This window comes from Fomitopsis serialis (assembly GCF_022376445.1).
Source record: "Fomitopsis serialis strain Sig1Antser10 chromosome Unknown B0H18scaffold_1, whole genome shotgun sequence".
Classification (NCBI taxonomy): Eukaryota; Fungi; Basidiomycota; class Agaricomycetes; order Polyporales; family Fomitopsidaceae; genus Fomitopsis; species Fomitopsis serialis.
The window spans coordinates 1,766,531-1,786,497 of NW_025954961.1; the positions used below are offsets into that span (position 1 = coordinate 1,766,531).

The 19,967-nt window shown below is 55.5% G+C and overlaps 10 protein-coding genes across 10 annotated transcripts; 2 read left to right on the plus strand and 8 right to left on the minus strand.

Moving 5' to 3' along the window:
* Nucleotides 1-33: 33 nt before the first annotated feature.
* On the minus strand, nt 34-808 carry B0H18DRAFT_23624 (uncharacterized protein). Its single transcript, XM_048037241.1, has 5 exons — nt 708-808; nt 500-628; nt 385-443; nt 247-331; nt 34-74 (listed from the first exon to the last, which is right to left on the minus strand). The coding sequence occupies exons 1-4, from the start codon at nt 733-735 to the stop codon at nt 314-316; spliced, it is 234 nt and encodes a 77-aa protein (XP_047901521.1). The 5' UTR covers nt 736-808; the 3' UTR covers nt 34-74; nt 247-313.
* An 886-nt stretch (nt 809-1,694) lies between these two features.
* B0H18DRAFT_1134764 (uncharacterized protein) lies at nt 1,695-2,879 on the minus strand (the record flags this gene model as incomplete). Its single annotated transcript, XM_048035581.1, has 4 exons — nt 2,711-2,879; nt 2,199-2,651; nt 2,084-2,142; nt 1,695-2,024 (listed from the first exon to the last, which is right to left on the minus strand). Exons 1-4 carry the CDS (start codon nt 2,730-2,732, stop codon nt 1,695-1,697), a joined length of 864 nt encoding a protein of 287 aa, XP_047901522.1. The 5' UTR covers nt 2,733-2,879.
* A 222-nt stretch (nt 2,880-3,101) lies between these two features.
* B0H18DRAFT_23650 (uncharacterized protein) lies at nt 3,102-4,469 on the minus strand. Its single transcript, XM_048037243.1, has 4 exons — nt 4,302-4,469; nt 3,797-4,249; nt 3,674-3,732; nt 3,102-3,612 (listed from the first exon to the last, which is right to left on the minus strand). The coding sequence occupies exons 1-4, from the start codon at nt 4,321-4,323 to the stop codon at nt 3,301-3,303; spliced, it is 846 nt and encodes a 281-aa protein (XP_047901523.1). The 5' UTR covers nt 4,324-4,469; the 3' UTR covers nt 3,102-3,300.
* Nucleotides 4,470-4,745: 276 nt separating this feature from the next.
* On the minus strand, nt 4,746-7,165 carry B0H18DRAFT_968396 (FGGY family of carbohydrate kinase). The gene is made up of 8 exons (XM_048043496.1): nt 6,668-7,165; nt 6,251-6,615; nt 6,071-6,203; nt 5,977-6,021; nt 5,784-5,925; nt 5,568-5,722; nt 5,200-5,517; nt 4,746-5,129 (listed from the first exon to the last, which is right to left on the minus strand). The coding sequence occupies exons 1-8, from the start codon at nt 7,097-7,099 to the stop codon at nt 4,983-4,985; spliced, it is 1,737 nt and encodes a 578-aa protein (XP_047901524.1). The 5' UTR covers nt 7,100-7,165; the 3' UTR covers nt 4,746-4,982.
* A 423-nt stretch (nt 7,166-7,588) lies between these two features.
* On the plus strand, nt 7,589-8,861 carry B0H18DRAFT_1134768 (uncharacterized protein; the record flags this gene model as incomplete). Its single annotated transcript, XM_048035582.1, has 8 exons — nt 7,589-7,733; nt 7,786-7,848; nt 7,872-7,948; nt 8,122-8,288; nt 8,338-8,382; nt 8,451-8,532; nt 8,594-8,667; nt 8,780-8,861. Exons 1-8 carry the CDS (start codon nt 7,622-7,624, stop codon nt 8,859-8,861), a joined length of 702 nt encoding a protein of 233 aa, XP_047901525.1. The 5' UTR covers nt 7,589-7,621.
* Nucleotides 8,862-9,920: 1,059 nt separating this feature from the next.
* Nucleotides 9,921-10,929, plus strand: B0H18DRAFT_866745 (uncharacterized protein; the record flags this gene model as incomplete). Its single annotated transcript, XM_048039806.1, has 4 exons — nt 9,921-9,945; nt 10,001-10,453; nt 10,506-10,564; nt 10,618-10,929. 4 exons carry the CDS (start codon nt 9,921-9,923, stop codon nt 10,927-10,929), a joined length of 849 nt encoding a protein of 282 aa, XP_047901526.1.
* Nucleotides 10,930-11,747: 818 nt separating this feature from the next.
* Nucleotides 11,748-13,185, minus strand: B0H18DRAFT_23683 (Endonuclease/exonuclease/phosphatase). The gene is made up of 2 exons (XM_048037244.1): nt 12,111-13,185; nt 11,748-12,054 (listed from the first exon to the last, which is right to left on the minus strand). Exon 1 carries the CDS (start codon nt 13,161-13,163, stop codon nt 12,189-12,191), a length of 975 nt encoding a protein of 324 aa, XP_047901527.1. The 5' UTR covers nt 13,164-13,185; the 3' UTR covers nt 11,748-12,054; nt 12,111-12,188.
* Nucleotides 13,186-13,636: 451 nt separating this feature from the next.
* Nucleotides 13,637-14,859, minus strand: B0H18DRAFT_1112834 (uncharacterized protein; the record flags this gene model as incomplete). The annotated part of the gene is made up of 3 exons (XM_048032874.1): nt 13,637-14,353; nt 14,413-14,666; nt 14,724-14,859. 3 exons carry the CDS (start codon nt 14,857-14,859, stop codon nt 13,637-13,639), a joined length of 1,107 nt encoding a protein of 368 aa, XP_047901528.1.
* Nucleotides 14,860-15,935: 1,076 nt separating this feature from the next.
* Nucleotides 15,936-18,259, minus strand: B0H18DRAFT_968407 (uncharacterized protein). The gene is made up of 4 exons (XM_048043497.1): nt 18,171-18,259; nt 17,648-18,121; nt 17,332-17,591; nt 15,936-17,273 (listed from the first exon to the last, which is right to left on the minus strand). The coding sequence occupies exons 2-4, from the start codon at nt 17,775-17,777 to the stop codon at nt 16,260-16,262; spliced, it is 1,404 nt and encodes a 467-aa protein (XP_047901529.1). The 5' UTR covers nt 17,778-18,121; nt 18,171-18,259; the 3' UTR covers nt 15,936-16,259.
* A 253-nt stretch (nt 18,260-18,512) lies between these two features.
* Nucleotides 18,513-19,181, minus strand: B0H18DRAFT_968410 (ribosomal protein S25). The gene is made up of 3 exons (XM_048043498.1): nt 19,147-19,181; nt 18,711-18,996; nt 18,513-18,657 (listed from the first exon to the last, which is right to left on the minus strand). The coding sequence occupies exons 1-3, from the start codon at nt 19,147-19,149 to the stop codon at nt 18,632-18,634; spliced, it is 315 nt and encodes a 104-aa protein (XP_047901530.1). The 5' UTR covers nt 19,150-19,181; the 3' UTR covers nt 18,513-18,631.
* Nucleotides 19,182-19,967: the final 786 nt, after the last annotated feature.

The following is a 19,967-nucleotide window of genomic DNA, read 5'->3' on the forward strand; positions in this document are numbered from 1 at the left end:
GCGTTTCTGCAGGCTTGCATGATCCAGGATGCAGTTTCAAGGATGCAGTTTCAAGCACCATTGTTGAAAGTGTACTGTCAACGATGGTCAGCGCCCATAAATGGCGACAAGGACGCTGGCAGTATGTCGCGATAGGCTCTGCTGAGTCAGTCTGACAAGGTGCCTGTGTACATTCATCCACTGCGTCATGATCGTCTAAAGCTTCTCACCCTATTGGAGTGAGATACTGGTAACTTACCAACTCACAAACTCCCGATGTCACGGAGTTCCGACAATATCCGAGGGGCTGTCTTTCAAAGCCTGAAGAACCAGATCATTTTCCAGACCTGGGCTACGGCCGAAAATGTTCATACTGCAGTACGTGCGTCTGCTATAGTTGTTCACCTTGATACTCCACTCCGGGTCGGGTTCTCCATCCAAGGCTTCCACGAGCCCAATCACAGCTAAGCCACAAGGTCAGCTCTGCCGGACGGACCTCAATATTGACTGGGCCACTCACCACTTTTCGTCACAATGTTGAAACCGAAAGCGGGAAAGCCTTGCACCCAGAGGCAGAGGAGACTTGCAGGAGACGACCTCCAACAGGTTTGTTCGCGTCTCGGAACATGTGCACAGCTTCCTTTGCAATCTTGACGGAGCCCCGGAAATTGGTTTCGAACGACGACGTCAGGCGCGTACAGAGCGAAGCGATACCAGAGAAAACTCACCAAACCATACTTGCCAGTCGGACAACATTGTTGGGGCTGCGTGAGAAATGCACTATTGCGACGTACCTCCATATAAGACGTCGATTAATAGTGAATCCTCCGGCTGTGCCAGTGTTTGCCGGTGTGTCAGTGCACTGTTCATGATATCCCGTATCTCCAGTAGTTTGTCCAGTAGTCAGTATGGGCATCAATCCGCCGCGTACCAATGCTTAGCCCGAGGAAGTGTATTGTATTATTCCCATACAGAGCAGCGGAAGACACGAAACCCCTAGACATGAATGGAATCCTAGTCAGTGCATTAAATAGCATACGACTCGAGAACGGGCGTTCCGGTACGGCGAATAAGAAGTACAGTGACCTTCTGGTGATGTTCTCGAAGACACTGGGGGCCCTTTCAGTACCCTGGACCCGCGACGATACGTAGCGCTTACATCAATGCTTGAATTCGTCCCACGTCTAGTACGTGGTCTCCGTAAAGACTCGATGCGACGATAAGAACGCCATCGTTGCGGCCTTCGATATCTCGCGCCAGATCTAGCTCATCGCGCACAGCTTGACTGGGATGTATGACCCAGTCTGAACTTGCGTGCCCACCTATACACACTACTCAGATCACAAACGTATGCGAGGCCACAGAAGCTGGACACACCGGAGAATCTGATCCAGATCGCGCGGAGACATGGTTGGCGAGCATGGGTGCAGGACGTACGGCGTCTCCGAGTTGTTCGGATACCATCCATGTGATGGTTGAGCTGAAGCTTGGACACAAGTGACTACCCGTAGTCGGAATGGGGATAAATGATCATTGCTGGTCAATGTCGCTCAGCGATGGCCCAGGAAGTGCGTCAGCTACAAAATCCAATGTTCTGATCAGTGGCGTGTCTTTGGTACGATCCAAGCACTGCATAGATCAACTCCGAGCCTCACTCAGGCTGGCAGCGCGGGAAGTCATACATATTCCACTCTTCGTATAAGACCCAAAATGCTTCAAACTGCTGACTCGACCTCTGACAGCACATCCGACCAGGAAGCAAACCGATCAGTATCGGCGAGCAGCTTCGCAGCCTTCACCCTGGCCACTGGGATGGCGTCTTTGCCCACCACGAAGTGAAGTGGCGGATCGGGGATCTGCGCGATCTGGTACATGGCTGCCACAGCCTTGGCCGTGTCCGTCTCCGTGGCAAGGGAGCCTCCCTTGATGAATTCGCGTACCATGGCGGGGGCCATGGTGGGTTTCGTATACGCAGGGTGTGGCGGTGTGCGTACGCTGCTGTCGAGCACCACCGTCGCGAAGTTGCCGGGCTCAACCAAAACTACCTAGCAACAGAAACGAAGCGTCAGTTAGGCCCCTTCAGGGAGTGCAGGGACGAGCATACCTTGATGTTCCACTCTGGATCAACCTCCGCTGCCAGAGCCGTGCTTATGCCTTCCAGCGCTAGATGATTTAGGTCAGTAGACTAGTGGATTGAACATCGTAGTGCAAAAGCTTACCGTATTTACTGGCACTGTAGTAACCGATGGCCGGGTACGCCTGAATACCAGCTAGCGAGGATATCTGTAGGAGAGTCCCTCCGGCAGGCTTGTTGACGTCTCGGAAGATGCGGACCGCCTCCTTGCTGACATTCACTGCTCCCCATAGGTTGGTGTCGAAAATGGCGCGAGCCGCATCCTCCGAGGCGCTTTCTATCTCGCCGATCATGGAGCGACCGGCATTGTTGAAGACGGTGTCGACACGGCCAAACTTTTTGATCGCCTCGGAGAATGCATCCTTGATTTCTTGAGGGTGTGTGACGTCGAGTTTCAACACGAGGAGTTTATCCGCGCTGTGCTGGGAGGCCAGGTCGGCCAGAACTTCAGGCTTCCTCAGCGTGGCTACTGCACTGTCCCCGTTCTTGAGGACGATCTCGGTCATGAGCCGTCCGAACCCACTTGACGCGCCAGTAACTAGTTGCGAGCGTAAGGACCTGGTAAGGACGCCATGAGTGGTCGACCTGGGTACTCACTGAACCAGACTTTGCCAGTCATGTTGCAATCGGGGGTGAGACCTGCTGATACTTCGGCATGGCGAACGTATCAGGCTCTTTATATTGGGCATCGTTGGTCTGAATAAGATAAGCCCGTTTCGTGATAGAGAAGACGTGCTCAGCCATTCTACCGACCTACATGATCCAGTATGCAGTTCGAACGTCGTACATCACTCCACTGCGCCATGTGCATCATGATCGTCCAACATTTCTAATCTGGAACGAGATAAGGTAAGTACCAGCTCTCGATGTCACGGAGACCGACAATATTCGAAGGGCTGTCTTTCAAAGCATTGAGAACCAGATAATCTCCCAGACCCAGGCTATAGCCGAAAGTGTTCCAGTCCGAAGCAGCACGGCGATGATTACAGACGTGCCTCATAAATCCAGCTCATCCGCTATTCCCTCTGACCTTCTGGCGACGTTCTCGAAGATACGTCCAGAACGCCCACTGCACGGCATACAGGTGCGCTTGACCCAGCCCACAGCCTCTCTTAAGGCTTGGTAGAGAACAGGACGCAGTGGGGTCTCGTCTGAACGAGTAACGCCGGGTCTGACACTTGGTTGTATTACATTGACAGGTCGTCGGACCAACTCGCATAGTTGTTCACATCGGCAAGCGTCTTGGTAAGGGTGTCCTTTATGATCATGACCGATAATTTACCCAGAGGAAGGTGGAGCGGCGGGTCCTGCAGCGTCGACACGGTATACATCCTGCTAGCCGCTTCGGAAGGGTCCGGAGCAGCCTGCACGAACTCCTCTGTCACGCTGTTGCGCAACGCCGCAGAGGGCGAATTCGTGTATGCAGGGTGCAGAGGCGTATAGACGCGGTTCTGCATGATGGCCGGTGTGCGGAAGACGGAAGGCTCGACGATTGTCATCTGGTTGTCATGATCATAAGTATACTGCGGCTAACGTTACACCGAATGACGAGGCGCATACCTTGATGTTCCACTCGGGACACATCTCTGACGTCAAAGCCTTCGTGAGGCCATTTAAAGCTAAAGCAAATATCAACGTTTGCTGAACGGCACAGCCACACTGGCCTAGAGCACAATGACCTACCGTGCTTGGCGGCTCCATAGTAGCCCAGCGTCGTAGCGGAGCCAATGCCCGCAATGGAGGACATCTGCAAGAGGCGTCCACCAACGGGCTTGTTGACCTCTCTGAAGACACGGACGGCCTCCCTGGTGACGTTCGCCGCGCCCCAGAAGTTCACCTCAAAGAGCGCGCGCGCAACGTCGTCCGGCGTGCCCTCCACCTCGGCCAGGAGGCCGTACCCCGCGTTGTTGAGCACGACGTCGATGCGCCCGAACTGCTTCACCCCAGCGGCGAAAGCATCCTTGATATCTTGTGGCTGGGTAACGTCGAGCTTGACGACGAGCAGCTTGTCGGGGCCATATTGCTTGGTGAGGTCAGCGAGGACCTCCGGTTTGCGCAGGGTCGCAACCACGATGTCTCCCTTCTGGAGCGCCACCTCTGTCGTCGCACGACCGAACCCCGTCGACGAACCAGTAACTGCGTGCGCCGTGAGTGAGTGAACTTGGTTCTACGCAGCTAGTAGACTCACTGAACCAGACTCTTGCAGACATTCTCCTATGGCGGCACTAAGTGCGTTGTCCTCCCTAACGCACCTCGGATGTCTTTTATAATCTATAAAGACGCTTGTCAGAAGCTTGGTGTGTCATGCAGTGCCGTCCTGACTCGTAGATCGGCAGTGATGATGCGGCTACTAGAGTCGTACCGATGGCAGCTATGATCATTGCATCTCGCTAGTGGGGCGCATGCATATCCTTACGACAGACCGCAGCAGACTGCAGATCCATGTGCAGGATGAGCTCGAGCCTGTTGGAGCTAGTGAGCACCTGATAGAAGATGGGCGAAACCAAGAGACTCAACATTCTCATACTATTACCTAGCAGTGATCCGCCGCTTCCATGACAGTCAGTGCTGCCTAAGGAACGATCAACGCAGCGGGACGATCCTTTCCAGTGGCTGTGCAAAAACGATAAATGTCATGCAGAACGAAGCCATACGAGCCATCGGAAACCACGCATCACGAATGCCAGAAGAGCGTCTGAAATGACAACGCGCAACATCCGCATCACGCATGCACGCTGCGCCAAAAGCCCATCTATATCTAACCAATCTCGGGCAGATTAATTGTCGGCAGTACATGGTTCTGTTATACCTTCGCGTTCATTCTCTCCGCTCACCGACACTTCATCTCGCGCGGTTGCACTTCGCCGCGTCACCGCGCCGCCTCCTCCATCTCCTTGCGCCACCGCTTCTGGATGTCGATGGTCTCGCGGAAGATCTTGTACTTCGCCTCGAGAAGCTTCTTCTCCTTCGCGTTCGCCTTCGGCGGGACGCTCGTCGCCGTCGGGGTCATCTCGATCTATCGCCCCACACAAGTCCGAATCAGCGCCCCCACCCACAACTCACAGGCTCAGCCGGAGTCAACGCACCATGATATTCCAGAGCGCCTGCGCCTGGTCCTCCTCGCTGATCCTGCCGAGCTCGCCGACCCTGTGCGCGAAGCGGCCGAGCATCGCGGAGCCGAGGACGACCGCGTCGCCGCCGCTCTGGGGGAGCACGACGGGCATGGCGCACGTGTTCGCGAAGAGCTGCATCAGCATCGCGTTCTTCGCCTGCCCGCCGCTCATGTAGATCGCGGTGATCGCGTGCCCCGCCGCGTTCATGTCGTCCACGATGTGTCGCGTCTGCAGCGCGATCGCCTCCAGCGTGAGGTTGAACTTGCGCGCGAGGTCGCTCAGGCCGTCGTCCTGCGGTGCGTGAGTGTGGTGGGAGGATGAGTGGGGAGACGGGTACGTACGAGCGCGAGGCCCGTGATGGAGCCGCGCATGCGCGGGTCAGCGATGGGCGAACGGTTGCCGTGCAGGTCCGGGTAAAAGTGCATGTCCTTGGTGAGCTCGGTCCACGTCGCCGCGCCCTCCTCCTTGCAGAGCTCGTTGAGCTGGTTTGCAAGCACTGTATGCGCGCGCATCGTCAGTCGACCGCTGATGAGGCGTACGCGAGGGCTGCTGCAGACCTTCATGGATGCTGGTCTTCTGCTCCTCCGCGAGCTCTTGCAGTCTGGGGTATGCGGGGTGGGTCTTGATCATGAAGTCGATGAGCTGGCCGGTGGAGGACTGGCCGCCCTCGTTCATCCACCATCCGGGCATGACGGCGTTCTGGCGTGCGTGACCTTAGCGGTGTGCGGACGCTTGTTCAAGATCATTTACCTTGTAAGGGCCCCATACACCGCGGACGAAGACGCCCTCCTTGCTCTGCGACGGAGTTAGGAGCGTAGAGAAGAGGTCGATGAACGGGACGTGCCTGTACGATGTGGCATGTGCTGGTGCCAGCGCAGGCTGCAAGACGGTGTCGTGACTCATCGATAGACGGCACAGCGGATAGCTTGCTGCCCTCCTTGTACCGTCCGGCTACGGTACCCAGCCAACCAGCGTAGCTACGATCTGTTTAGGGCGCATACAGCCAGAGAGTTCTGGCACTCACGCATCAATGACACCACTGCCGACCGGAGTGCCTTCCACCAGTCCAAGCTCCTCGGCGGCTTTCTTCGAGAGACCCTTGCCTACGGGTACGCCAGCGGTGACGACGTCGCATTCATGCGCGCCGAGCTGCCTGAAGTTGTTCTCGACGAACTCGCCAAGTCCGATCTTCTGGAAGAATTCGGGCTGCCAGCCGTTCTTCGTGGGCACAAACGAGCACTTGCACGTCACGGAGCAGCATGAGCGCAAGTTGTCGCCCGTGGCCTTGTAGGTGAGGAAGTCGGGCAGGTCGAAGAACTGGCAGCGCGCAAAGCGCTCAGGGGCCATCTGTTTCTTGAGCCAGAGGGTCTTCGGGATCTCCATTTCCAACTGAGCGGGGGATCAGCATGCGACGAAACGGGAAGGAAGGACACACACGCACGCTCATGACGCCGCCGACATAGTCAAGCACGGTCGATCCGGTGCTATTGATGAGGTTCGCCTCTTCCTCGGCGCGGTGATCAGCCCAGAGGATGATGTTCCTGTCGCCGATCTCGCCCAACGTGTCGCCCTTGGTGACGACGACGGGATCGCCGTTCATGTCGGATACTGCCAGCGAGCACGTTGCGTCGAAGCCGAGACCCTTAACATCCGACGGGGAGACTTTGGCCTCTGCGAGGACGGCGCGGATGGTCTTCGACATGCCATCCCAGATGTTGTTGGTGGATTGCTCAAAGATGCGGTGATCATTGGGATCGCGGTAGGTGATGGTGGACTCGGTGGAGGATGCGAGGAGGGTGCCGTCGTCCTGGACGAGGCCTGCGCGGACAGAGCCTGTGCCGACGTCGATACCGATGTAGTAGTTGTTGGGCATGGTGGGTGGTGACGTGGAGGGAGAGGTGAAGTGACAGGCGAGCGAGCGAGACCGTAAGTAGAAGGCCGCAAGCGAAGAGGAGAGGAGTCGTCCGACGCGCTCTCGGGTGTTCGCGAGGGCCCGCACAAGGTCCGCCGGGCCGCTCACACCCCTCCCAAACCCCAACCTCGCCCTAAGGCCTCCGTCGGGATTTGCCTCTTCTGGTTTCTCTACCAAACGCCTGCCACAATTCCCCTATATGTCAAATCCCAGCACGCCACAGACTGGCCCCTCTGCTCAAGCTGCGCTGTTATTCGACTGTTGATACAAGCCGACGCTTAGACATTTTACATAATCCTTGGGTGGAGTAATGGGAGTAATGGGAGGGCGGCCCGGCGACCTTGGGGATGCTCCGGGTTGTGTTCAGCGCCGTTCACGGTAACCGGAGTCAGGTGTCATCGACTACAGTACACACCACCGCGACAGAGTGTGCTCCCCGGAAAAGTAACGGGAAATGAGCTCACTGGCGGGTGGGACTCGAGGATGACAGTGCTGCAGTCTCCAACGTCGTCCAGACCGTTGCGTTGGCACTGGCAGTCGCCGAGCAATGACTCGGATAGTTGGGTACGTGTGAGTGCTCGAGGCGGATACGGAGGTAAGCACAAATCGACTCTCTCGTTGAATTGTGAATGACACCCTGCTCGGAGAACTCTTCATGTCCGAAAGTTCCCCCGTCAATGAACCGGAGCGCCTTACATTGACTACTCCGAGTCCTGATTTTTAGATAATACAGCTATCAACGGGCCCTCAAGGCTCGCATTCAACCTCGTTACTGCTATCAAAGTCGCGCGCGATTTCGGTACCGACTTAGTACGTGCAGGAACAGTTGAGGGATCTTCATACTGGCCAAGGTAATGCTATGGAAGGACCTTAGCTTACTCCCTGGAGAATCGCATCCGAGCCACATCTTGAATCGGAACTATCTGGCAGCACAAAACGCCCTCGCTTCAACTCTGCTTTCGTAACCCCTCGAGCCTTCGCAGCCGCAGTCCAATAATTTGGCCGCGAGTAGTAGTACGCTTGGGTACGCTGTGTTTGGCGAGACGGATACCAGCCCCGACGACAGCGCGCGGGAGATGTTCGAGGTCCACTTTTGGGACGCCTTCAACTTCGACAAAATGGCCCCATGCCTCATGCGCGAGGTCAACAGGTCCATTCATGCTGGCGGGCGGCTGATAGTGTTACATGGAGGTTTTCAGCACCACCCCGCCCCGGCATGTCGTATCAGTGCGCTCCAAAGGACGGTAAGTACTGTACGCGATAAACGCGGCTCTTATCAGTGCTTGATAAACAAAATCATATAATTGTGCAGCGACTCATGCGTTAGCAGCGCCTTGATAGAGCATAGATTGCCAAAGGTGTCTGAATACCTCGCCAGTGGGCGCGAGGCACTGGTTTGTATACTCAAACACAACTATATTGAGCGTGAGGACACTGTCATTCCTGCGTACTTAGCGCGATGACTCACCATATGCCGATTCACCATATGCCGCCCGACGCGGAGCGCCCCTGTACCCGGACTTGACAATGTACGTTACACGGGCTGAACTTGACACAGCCGCATCCGTGTCGACGGCTCGGGCGGGCTCGGTTCCGATGTGGGTGGATGTAGTTGGCCACTAGATCTTAGAGGTCCTGCAGACTGATCGCGATGGGATACAACTTGCAAGACGTCCACGCCCCGTTGGTCATCTCCGAGGCGCACTTCAACCTCCGGTCGTAGCAGCACAATGATGTTCTCTCCTAAGGTCTGGTTCAGTCCGTCGCAGTGGAGGCCGCCGCATAACCAGAAGGCTCGCTGATCCATCTTCATAGTCGCCGGCTCGTTAACGGGCTCCGGCAGGGCCATGACAGAACAGAACCAGTGCAGGTCACCATCGTCGGGCTGGGAGCGTTCTGCACTCCAGCCATGGCCCAAGCAGTGCCAGTCCACCTCACCCTGCCTACGAGAAAGTCATGTCCGCCCTACGCGCACTGTACAACTCGGGTTAAATTCCACGAATGCGGGACACATCCCCTTCATACAATCGCAGCACTGCACCTTTGGCAAGGTGCCGTCGAACTGGCCAGAAAGAAGCCTGCTCAGACAGGAAGGAGTACATATGCTGTCACTTCGTGGCCGGAGCCGCGGGTGGTGGGCAGCGAGGTTTAAACGTCGCGCGCAACTTAGAACAGAGCAATGAGGATCTCTTACCGGGATATATAGGGTCTGAATAAGTACTAGCAATATCACTTGCTGCTTCGACGAATATGAGGACAATCACACGCCGAAATCTACGATAAAAATATTAGTAATGGCCAAAGTTGCCGCTTGGATATACCGACTCGGAAGCAGTCAGCTACAACGTGTGCATACACTGCACTGGCGCAACACGTAACGTGGTCCGTGGTCGGGAATTTTATGTCCTCAGTTCCGCTGCATACGAATGATCGGTATTCCTGTGATTATCCCAGTAAGTCAAAAAAGTAAGGATGCGACCGAGGGAACTGACCAGCAAAAGCCAATGCCACACGGCAAGGCTCTCCTTGTGTTGGTGCACATTACGGAGTGGCCCTGCACCTACTTCTGGGGAAGCGAGCTGACTCGGACATAGTAGCCGACTCGGACTGTCATCGAGAAGCAAGTTATCGCCGCGGCGGTAGATGCACGGGCGGGGTCGGTGCCGATGGAATTATCCGGTAGAGATCCCAATACGTCCCTCATGAGAACCGCAGTGGTATAAATCGACACGGCTCCCTGAAGGATTGCGTCCAAGGCGCATACATTCCTAGCAGCACAGCAATGTCATCACCTAAAGTTTGGTTCAGTGAGTCTCATTCTCTAAATTGTACCACTGAGAGATCGCTCACTTGCATTCCAAGTCACTGGTTCGTCGACGGGGTTCGGCAGGGTCATGACGGAGCTCGTCCTCGCAAAGGGCGACATCGCCGTGGCGACGCTCCGCTCCCCGGAGGTGCTCGCCGAGCTTGCGTCACAGTACGGCAAGGACAGGCTCCTCGTCCTGAAGCTCGACGTTTGTAAGCCTCAGGAGATCAAGGACGCGTTCGCTGCCGCGGTCAAGCAGTTCGGCCGCGTCGACAACGTGTTCAATAACGCTGCGTACGCCATGATCAGCGAGGCGGAGACCGGTCCCGAGGACATCGCGCGGACGATGTTTGACGTTAACCTGTGGGGAGCCATCAACGTCAGCAAGGAGGCCGTGCGCATCATGCGCGAGGTCAACAAGCCTGCCGGAGGGCGTTTGTTGCAGATATCTTCAATGTCAGGCTACATGGGGATGACCGGCATGTCATATTACTGCGCTACAAAACACGGTGAGTATGACGTAGTTACAGCTCCTGAAGGCTTGAATGACGTGAGTGACAGCTATCAACGCATTCACCGAAGCTCTGTCCAAGGAGCTCGACCCCGACTGGAACATCAAGGTCAGAATCCTCACCAGCTTTCAGCATCTGTGCTCATTCTCGCTCTTTTCAAGGTCGTCATCGTCGAGCCTGGAGCGTTCCGCACGGGGGCTTACGGCAACGTGGTCCGGATTCCGCTCCACCCAGCCTACGAGAAAGTCATGACTGCACCACGCAAGTATTTCGAGGAGGACGTCTTGGGTGTGATGCAAGACCCGGTGCAGGGTGTTGAGGTTCTATACAAGATCGCAGAGCTTCCCAACCCACCGCTGTTCCTCCCGCTCGGGAAGGATTCTGTCAGCATGGCGAAGACGAGATATGCTGAGATGGTGGAGAGTACGAATGCTGTTGCTTCGTGGTCGGAGGAGCTGCGGGTCATGGGGTGAGAACCTTGAGCAATGCGTCTCGTTGATGAATAGAGTGACAAGCATTGCCTGTCGAGAGGTCTTAGTGATCAGTTGTGTATCAACGTCTGAACACGTACTCCAGTTACCGGAGCCTCTAGAGCCGGCTTTGTGCTGCCAATGCCACCAAGGAATCTATACGAGTCTTTCGGGAGATGAACAGGCCGGTCGGAGGTCGCCTGCTCCAGGTTTCATCCACAGCAGGAGTCGGTGGCATTGCCTCGTTGATCTTCTATGCAGCCAGAAAACATGATCAGTACCACATGCAAGATGTGTCACGATGATGGCTCGAATATGACCGCGACATAAGAGGTGGAAGCACCGAATCTCTAGCCGTGGAGCTGGTTCCAGATGGGACATTCAGGTGTGTCCATGGATGGCCCACCAAAACGTGTAGTCACGGCCGCTCGGTAAGATAGGTCACTATCATTGAACCAGGGGCGTTTCAAATACAGCTTGAACAGCTGTCCGCCGCATACGAAAGCAACTTCAAGTTGCCTGGGGCAAGCATCCGCGAGTCGATGAACCCTTACGACACCAATCAGTCAGATGCTAGGAAACCCGTGGAAGGTTTTTTCAAAAGAAGCTGCGCTTTCAAACTACCCTTGCGACTGCCCTTGGGACAGGACATCATTGCGATGAGCCGTAGAAGACAGAACTGGCGATTGAATTGGACGAGTAAGCTTCATGGTTGAAGGAGTTGGGCACCAATGATCCCGCAGCCGCATCCTATATGATGCATGTGTCCGCCCTGTGTTAATGCACTTATGAGTGTCAAACAAACACCAGGTTTCCTATACGGTGGATTATGACTTCTGACTTACGAGTGCCTGTCCTTTCAATTACATCAGGTACATCTGACTGTCATTGACGCTTCCCCACCCGAAGCACTGAGGTCTCTCCAGCCAACCAAGCAGCCCTGCAGGTTGTGATCAAGGAATCCGTATTGCTCCAAAACCATCGAGCGCAGCGAACCCTGAGGTTCTGATAGTGAAAAATGTTTTCTCTGGCTGCCATGTCCACGGTGCCGTTGGGAAGCAGACACTGGCAGCCTGAGGCCGAGCTGCGAACGAACACACTGGCATGCTATGAGGAAAATAAGCGGTCCTAGTTCTATGGCGTCAACAGGGTTCATGCTGAAGATAGATGATAAGTGCTCGTACCAATGCCAAGAGCCTATTATAAGGCTAGCAAGGAGCCCAACGACATCGACTGCAGACTTAACGATCCATCTTACTGAATCAATCCGCACAGAGTCTGACGGTCGTCATCAGCCCATAGTGATCACTGGCCCACTGGCCCTTCGCCGTTTTGAGTCCGACGCCTATCCTGCTCGGGGGATCCACCACCAACGATGAACTGCCAGTGTGCAAAATCTTGTCCATACGACACACTGGAAAGCGGTTCCTCGGCTGGTACCCCCACGTAAAACTCGTCTCGTCATCCTCGGACCCTTGGTATGCGTCCGTCAACTCTGCCTCCGCAGGGAGGGTAGCATCGCGCGGATCGATGGGGTTCATGTCCCCGGCTACGATCCCCGCGTGTACACCGGGTGCTCTGAGCAGCTCCGCGGTGGCCAACAACTGTGCTGGACGCCTCGACGTGCCCTCTGGTAGTGATTCGAGGTGCACATTGGCTATTCGTAACAGCGCCGGTGTCCCATCTCCTGGAGCAGCCAACTGCACATCGACAAAGACGGCGTTTCTGCCCATGACGGAGTTTCCGAAGACTAGCGATTGCGCACCAACTGTAGGTACCGTATTCGAGACGAGCGTGACATTGCCATATCGAGGGCTCGGCCAGGTGTTCGCAGAGGTGGGGATGGCGATGAAGTGCTCACGCACCCACCTGTGCTTGAGAAGAACGGACATCGCTTCGCCTTCGATCTCCTGCAGGAGAATACAACAAGGGACAGGTGACTCGCCAGCGTCGGCTCCGCCGGCTTGTCCCTCGAGAGCACTGCGAATGTGGTCTAGAGCACATCTCAGCCTCGCGTCAGCGTTGGGTGCCATGAAGTCGACGTTCCAAGAGACGAGACGAATGGATGTCGGCTGCGGCGTCGTGTTCCTTTTCTTCGATAGGAACTTCCAGTCCGAGAGCAGCCACTTGGTGGAGAAGCGTCCGGGCTTCAGGGGAATGATCTTGTTGACCAACGCAGACATCGCTTGTGAGTGAGAGTCAGCGGATGTAGGAGAATGGGATGGAGCAGGTAGCATTTACTACGTCGGAGAGGGTGGCACACAGTCGATCGACGCATGTACGATAACTTACTTAGTATGTATCGCACAAGCGCCGGCCACGTATAGCCTGAGGCGAGAAGTCCACTAGCACACGCTGGCACAAGTCTTAATTGTAGACCATAAGGACGCGCATCGACGAGCATGTAAGTACCTTCAGATGGCACGGTGTTCTATAAGCTAAGTAAGTAATCAATTTTGTGTGCGAACACAAGCTATCTACATGAGGTTACGAAGAATACCACAAAGTATATACAGACCGGCACCGGAATTATATTACTAGTAGGCGTCGTAAGCAATGAATAAAGCTTCGAGGGAGTTAGTTGTGGTATCGAGACCTTAAAAGGCCTGGGTATAGCTGTGAACGCTCGCGACGAGTGGCTAGGGCGTACGAAGGGTTCACTCCCTCTCAATGAGTCGTGGCCTACTAGGCACACGCAAGTGATAAATCGTCAAAAAGTGATAGCCCAGGGGAACGAGGACGGCGGGGGGTCTATCTTGGGGACCAAGTCTGACTGCTCTCCGGAGGTCCGCGAGCCAGCTGACAGTGCGTCGGCAATGCCTTGATGGGCATTGACGTAGGCGACTTGGAGTACAGGTGGCGTTCCGCCTGGTCCAGGTGGAAGCAGATCGTTGATATGGGGAGGAAGAAGATCCCTGATGGGTGGAAGGCGTTGTGCGTCTGGGACCTCGGGATACCTGAGCGGTGGTAGGCGGAGATCGGGCGCAGCATTTGCCGCGTCGAGGTAGTGGTCTTGTTCAACGGGCGGCGAGGCGCGCCGGCCGAGGTACGTAGAAGAGGTATCCCACCGGGATTCCGTCGTAGAGCATCGGCCCGTGCAGAGGGCGCCCACGCAACCACAGTGTAAGGAAGCGGACGAGCGGCTAGAAGAACGCGAAGGGCGCGCATCCAGGTGTCCGATAGGCGAAGCATACCGGGGGTCGAGCCGCCTTTCCTCCATGAACGGCGGCTTCGACCAGTAACTAGTTTTACGTTCGCAGCGTTCCATGATCGCGCGATAATGTTTGCTGTAGTCATTGGCGTGTACTTGTAAATTGTAGTTGATGAGTTGACGGAAGTCACGGTCGATCATTTCGATATCGTCGGCCGAGAGAACACCAGTGAGATGTGCCCACCACGCGTCGGCATACTGATATTCAATTGTACCCTGGATAGTAGCCTATCGCTCAGCATTCGTTGTTGCGCAGCAAGCAAGCACCGACATACCCTGGCTGCCACGAGGAATGCTCCAAGGAACGTACGCTCGCATGCCCAATTCAAAGGCAGCGGTCCCATCGTACTCGACGCTCTCTCCAGGTAGGTGAGACAGGTGAGAATAACAGGCATAGGGACTCCAGATCGTCGAATCAGGTTCTGCACGAAGTCGCAAAGGAAGGCCGTCTTGAGCACCGGCGCGAGCCACGTCTCCCCGTCGTAGCAAGCGTGGCTTACTGTCCACACAACGCAGTCGATCAAATAATCTTCGAGCATATATCATCAGTAGAATATACATGCAACCAAAATCGCTGCCCACGCACCGATGACGTCCCAGTTGACCGGGTCGTGGCGCGGTTCTTCGGCAATGCGACGATGATGTTCGCGTTGGTCGTAAGCTGGCCGTTGTGGGCGCAGCCCGGACGATGTCGCTGATGCAGACAAAGTATAGGTTTCCATTCTGAGTGCCCCTCAAGGGAAAGGAGGTGGCGACGATGATGAGAGAGACGGAGTATTCGCCGGCCTTGGATGTCGGTGCTCTGCAGGTGGTTGATAGATATCAGGGGGGCATCGAAGCCACTCCTGCGTCTCTTTATATCTTGCTTTGACCCTGCAAGCGCCACTACTTGGCCGGCACATGCAGGTGGCCACTTCGAAAACGTAGTGCATATATGCCGACGCGCAATCGTTGCGGCCATAGACTGATGGCACTGCATCGCTAGCGACAAAGACAAAGCGCAATCGACTGGAACTAGGGTGCGCTGTCCCGGTCAACTCCGAGTGATTGCGTACGCTCGCTCGAACTCACCTGCCAAATTCGCTACGAGGTGCCTAGTGGCGCGCCACGAGGCGGATCGCTTTGACCTACAAGACAACGAGCGTGGTAGCCACGAGGACTGGATCTATGCTCCGTATGATGTGCAACATGAGACTTCTGTCCCTCGTCTGGACGGGCCAGCTCAAGATCGTGATGTCCCAAGACTCCTGTGAGATGAGGCTCGATCAGGTTCCGATGCAGTTGCGATGATGAGAAGGGCTCACAAATACTGCCGTTTACTTGCCGCGCCGCGTATGACTCGGAGAGCATCTGCATCTGCTGGGTTGAGATTCTAGCGTAGAGGCTATGACAGACAGACTCGCTCAGTTCGACTGATATGTTCGAGTTGAACTTCGGACACGAGGCTACGTATCGGCACCGGCGCCAAACCGCGCGGGGATTGCCCGAAGTGACGCGGCCTGGAAGTAACCTAGTCTCCCCTAGGCAGACCCTAAAGAAGACCTCTTGGAGTGGGGGAGAGGACGGTCTTCTAAGGAAGTAACCAATATTAATTGCAATTTCTTCGTACTAGCTCTATACATCAACGGCAAAAGGCAAGTCACTGTGAGTGCAAAACCACTGGCAGTACAACATAGCATGTGGCACAGCACTGTTACAAGGAATTGAAGGCACAGTGAGTGAGCCACTACGATCATTTACGGCCAGCGGCAAGTTGATCGCTCAATCGGTGTCAATGGGTGGCGATCGCCACTAGGTGGAGGTCCAAATAAAATAAACCATTTGCGTTGTTATGGCGTACGGGGGGTCTAGAGGACGAGGCGCTGTGCTATATGAACGGGTATATATTGGGCGGGGTATCTGAGTAAAGAGACGACAGAGGCATAGGGCAGTACAAGGCTACTATCAAGGTATGTATGTCGAGCCGCAGACGCTGTCGATGTAGAATGAAACAACGTATGAGACTCTCGTCGCAGTAAGATTCTCATAGCCGTGATGCCGGTCACAATGGCCAGCGCAGGATGCCTCCCGTCGGGTACGACGTCAGGGATGGGAGCGCCACCGATGCAACGACAGCCTTTGACTATCTCTCGTGCCGCTCGTCCTGACTGTGTAACCATGGTCGCGGTGGCGCGCGTCTCAAACGCGGGTCATCATAATGTCGGTCGCGAGAAGGTGGAGGTGTTGGCTGTAGTGGAGGAGGGTCGTCAGGCGCGAGATCCCGCAGATTTGGCAAGTCCCGTAGAGGAGGCAAGCATGGTGGGTACCGTCCGTGCGAGCGGCGGTACCTGTCTCCGCTGTAAGGCGTCCTCAACGAGTGCCTGGATTGCCTTCGAGGAGGGTCATCGTCATGGTCAAGAACATGCTCGCGCGAATCGCGTGCTCTGCGGCCACTGTACGGATAAGGGTCCCACCGCCTGCGATGCTCAATAGCAGTGTCACCGTGGGAGAGTTGCGCTGCCGTGGATAAGGAACTGATGTACGCTGGTGTAGGAAGGGGGCGGGGACGACGTGGCGGAGGTGACCGTGACCGTTCACGACCTCCTCGGTTGCCGACGAACGGTGGTAGCGGGCGGCGAGCCTCAGAATGCCACGGCGCAGGGGGAGCAGGAAGGAGTGGAGCAGGTGGGTCGACGCGCGGCGACGCAGGGGCTCGGTGTACCCATTGTTCCGGTAGCACGCGCACCGAGGACGAGGCCATAGGGTATGGTGACTCGACCTGAACGTAGTCGCGGGATATGGGTGCCGACGAAGACGCATGAACACGGTGCGACGACGAGGGGATAAGGTGCTGCTGGGAAGCGTCGCTTCGAGGGCGCCCGGCTCCAATGGGAGTGGGGTACGTCTTCGGGGACTGCGCGGGTTGCTGGACAGGGTGCGAAGGAAGCACACCCATCGTTTGGTACCAACCGCCTTTCTTCCTAACGCAAAACTCCATGAGGCCGTCGTAATGGCTCAGGAGCTCTCCCTCCTTGACGCTGAGATCGTATTCGATTAAAATCAGGAAGTGGCGCTCGACCGTTCGGAGCATCGTCCGGTCGTAGACACTTGCCCACTGCGCCCAGGACGAGAGTGGATAGCAGGCATCGTTGAGATACTGAGAAAACGACATAACCGTCAGCACGGTGGCGCCACCAAAAAGACGGTGCGCCTACTTTATGAGCCGTCATCAGCGCCGCCAGCAGCAGGTCCTCCCCTTCCCATAGCTTATTGAGGCTTGTATGGAGGTTCTTGGCGAACCCCCGCTGAGTCCTCTTGACATATGAGAGGGCGACGAGGAGTGTGCCCATGTCTACCTGAGACTTTGCGAGTACGTTGCAAGCGAGGTAGCCAAAGAACGCCGTGCTGAGACGATGTGCCTCCTTGTCACGACGATAGGGAGCCAAGATGCTTATGATGTACTGAATACAGTAGTCTGTAGCAGCCAAGCTCTCAGTCTTGGGACGGCGAAGATGTGGCGCATGCACTAACCTATGGTATCCCAATTGATGGGCATCCGTTGTATTTCGAGCAGATGTGGATGGTGAAACCGAGCAGTAATCAGGCTCGACGGCGCGACGGCTTCCTCTGCGGAGGGATGAGTGCGCGAGGAGTGCTCCATTTCAGTGGATTAGTAGATAGATGAGGGATGGGGTGAAGGGTGCTTGCGTGTGCAAGTGCGACGGTTGTAAGATCGTAGATGCCTGCAGTTCGCAAGGGCGACAGGTAGCATCCTTTATATCGTTCGCTTGGGCCCTCTCTGTATGTGGACTACGCTTTGGCAGTGCTTGCCGGCGATGAACTGTGGATTGGTACCGAAGCGCCAGCTTGGACCCTCATCGGCGACGCTTGGGCCTAGGAAGGCAGGCATACACAAAGCGTCGGCCATATTCTATGACGACCATATGCTGAGAACCCATGTCGGAGTACAATAATGCTGGATGGCGGCTCACCGCAACCCGGCGTCTACTCTACAATCAGCGCTCTGGCCTTCTAGTGAAGAATTCTCACCTGCGTGCTTTACAGCCCCGCATACGCTGATGCGCATGCCTGCCCGATGCAGACGCTTTCGGTGAGGTAGGCGGTGTACACGAGGCATGCATGAGGACCGTAGTATAGCGGCGTGGTGATTCTTCTGAAGAGACCTACAGCAAGCAGCGATGCCGGAGTTCCTGCCCTGCCGTGGAGGCCGCGTAATCCTCACAGACTGAGAAGAGTGCGTCAACTCACTGGCACCGGCATCGATAATGGAGAGAATGTCAAGTGAGTCAACCCCTCGTTAGTCCGCTCGGCCTCCTTAGACGAGAAAATATGCTGGAAATTCCAAGATGACGGATCCGACGGAGACGTCTGACGCTCACAATCACACGTATGCACGGCGGGCATATCATGGCATGTTTTAATGTGGTGAGAGTACATATGCTGCCTTAGCGTGCATGCGAGACGATGATAGCAGAATCGACGAAGAGAGACCAATCAGTCCGATCCGCCCGTAGACCGTGCTGAGCAATGAGAAGTCAGAGAGTAGTGCATTCCGACAGAGACGAATACGCACTGTAGATCAACTGGCCGCTGTGGTGGACAATCCGCTTGATCTGGCCCTCCTTCTCCAAATGCCTGATGGCTACCCGTGCCAAGCTCCCATTCACCTTCAGCCGCTCGATGAGGATGCTCTGGCTGATGAATCGGAAGGTGGGGACCTCCTTCATGATGCGGTCGTAGGTGGGCTTGTCGAGGATGACGGCGTGCTGCGCCTTGTCCTTGACCTTGCCCTTCGACCATTTCTTCTTCTTTGCAGCCTTGCTGCTACTGGACGCCGCGGGGGCTGCCTTAGCCTTGGCCTGGATACAAAATTCATGGTCAGAGACCGCATGTCATCCAGATGGGCATCCGTGCATCCAACACCAACGACATGGAAATGGTTCACGTTCATGGAACCGATGCATTACACCTACGGCACAGGACACCTGTGAGCAAAAATACACACTCACCATTGTCTTGTCGGCCTGTCGTGAGTGCTGTGGACGGCGAGCGACACTGCAAGGGCGAGTATGGTCTCTACGGACAAGGCCGAGCGGAGCTACAAAATAAACGCCAACAGCGAGCTGCCGCCACTTCAAGTTCCAGGTTCCAGGCCTGGGTTTGTTCTCAGTTGCCGCCACAAACATTGTCGTAACATCGTACTCAAAAAGCCAATATTGCACATAGATCATAAACGCAAGCATGTTCATGGCTGCTTGTGATCATACATGTAGTCAATCTGTCAGAATTACTTATGTCTTGCGCATCCTCCAAAAGTCCGAACGCGCTTGAGTCCCATGTAAGTCTTCGAACATACGTCACAAAACACATGGTACTGACCTCCGTTTCTGCCCATCGTCATCATTCGCTCCCGATTCACAGCATGCCGCGCAAATCAAGCAGAACCTTCTTATCGCGAGATTCGCGACGGAACATCTCGCGATGCTGCTCGTGTTGAACTGCGGACAGTGCGCCCTGGAAATTCGCGGACACTAATCTTCCTTCAGCGAACGTCGCCTGATAGCGAGTAGCATCCTCGCATCTGGAATCCGCTAGAGGCCTGATGTGCGAATACAATTGAACACGTTCAGCATCTGTGAGATTTCTCATGTGCTGTTCATATCTCGTTGATCGGCCTTGTTACGTTCCCAGTAAAATTCGGACAGCTTCTTTCCGCCCTGCGACGAAATGAGCGTAGGATTGCTCCCAAAGGGAGAGCCAGGAAGCGAGATAGGTGGTGTCTTAGCTCCTCTCTTTGACTCGTTTAACGGTCTTGACACTCTCCTTACAG

Bases quoted from the DNA above. Each gene is read 5' to 3' on its own strand.
- B0H18DRAFT_23624 (XM_048037241.1), bottom strand. From the start codon at position 735: ATGTTGTCCGACTGGCAAGTATGGTTTG. The intron at 629-707 runs GTGAGTTTTCTC...GGCTCCGTCAAG, and splicing joins CGACTGGCAAGTATGGTTTG to ATTGCAAAGGAAGCTGTGCA. The intron at 444-499 runs GTGAGTGGCCCA...CTTGTGGCTTAG, and splicing joins CAACATTGTGACGAAAAGTG to CTGTGATTGGGCTCGTGGAA.
- B0H18DRAFT_23650 (XM_048037243.1), bottom strand. From the start codon at position 4,323: ATGTCTGCAAGAGTCTGGTTCA. The intron at 4,250-4,301 runs GTGAGTCTACTA...CGGCGCACGCAG, and splicing joins GTCTGCAAGAGTCTGGTTCA to TTACTGGTTCGTCGACGGGG. The intron at 3,733-3,796 runs GTAGGTCATTGT...TATTTGCTTTAG, and splicing joins CTATGGAGCCGCCAAGCACG to CTTTAAATGGCCTCACGAAG.
- B0H18DRAFT_968396 (XM_048043496.1), bottom strand. From the start codon at position 7,099: ATGCCCAACAACTACTACATCGGTATCGACGTCGGCACAGGCTCTGTC. The intron at 6,204-6,250 runs GTGAGTGCCAGA...AACAGATCGTAG, and splicing joins GGCAGTGGTGTCATTGATGC to CTACGCTGGTTGGCTGGGTA. The intron at 5,518-5,567 runs GTACGTACCCGT...CACGCACCGCAG, and splicing joins CCATCACGGGCCTCGCGCTC to GACGACGGCCTGAGCGACCT.
- B0H18DRAFT_23683 (XM_048037244.1), bottom strand. From the start codon at position 13,163: ATGCTACCTGCTCCATCCCATTCTCCTACATCCGCTGACTCTCACTCA.
- B0H18DRAFT_968407 (XM_048043497.1), bottom strand. From the start codon at position 17,777: ATGGAGCACTCCTCGCGCACTCATCCCTCCGCAGAGGAAGCCGTCGCG. The intron at 17,592-17,647 runs GTTAGTGCATGC...TGGCTGCTACAG, and splicing joins CATCAATTGGGATACCATAG to ACTACTGTATTCAGTACATC. The intron at 17,274-17,331 runs GTAGGCGCACCG...TCGTTTTCTCAG, and splicing joins CGCTGATGACGGCTCATAAA to TATCTCAACGATGCCTGCTA.
- B0H18DRAFT_968410 (XM_048043498.1), bottom strand. The intron at 18,658-18,710 runs GTGCGTATTCGT...CTCATTGCTCAG, and splicing joins CAGCGGCCAGTTGATCTACA to CACGGTCTACGGGCGGATCG.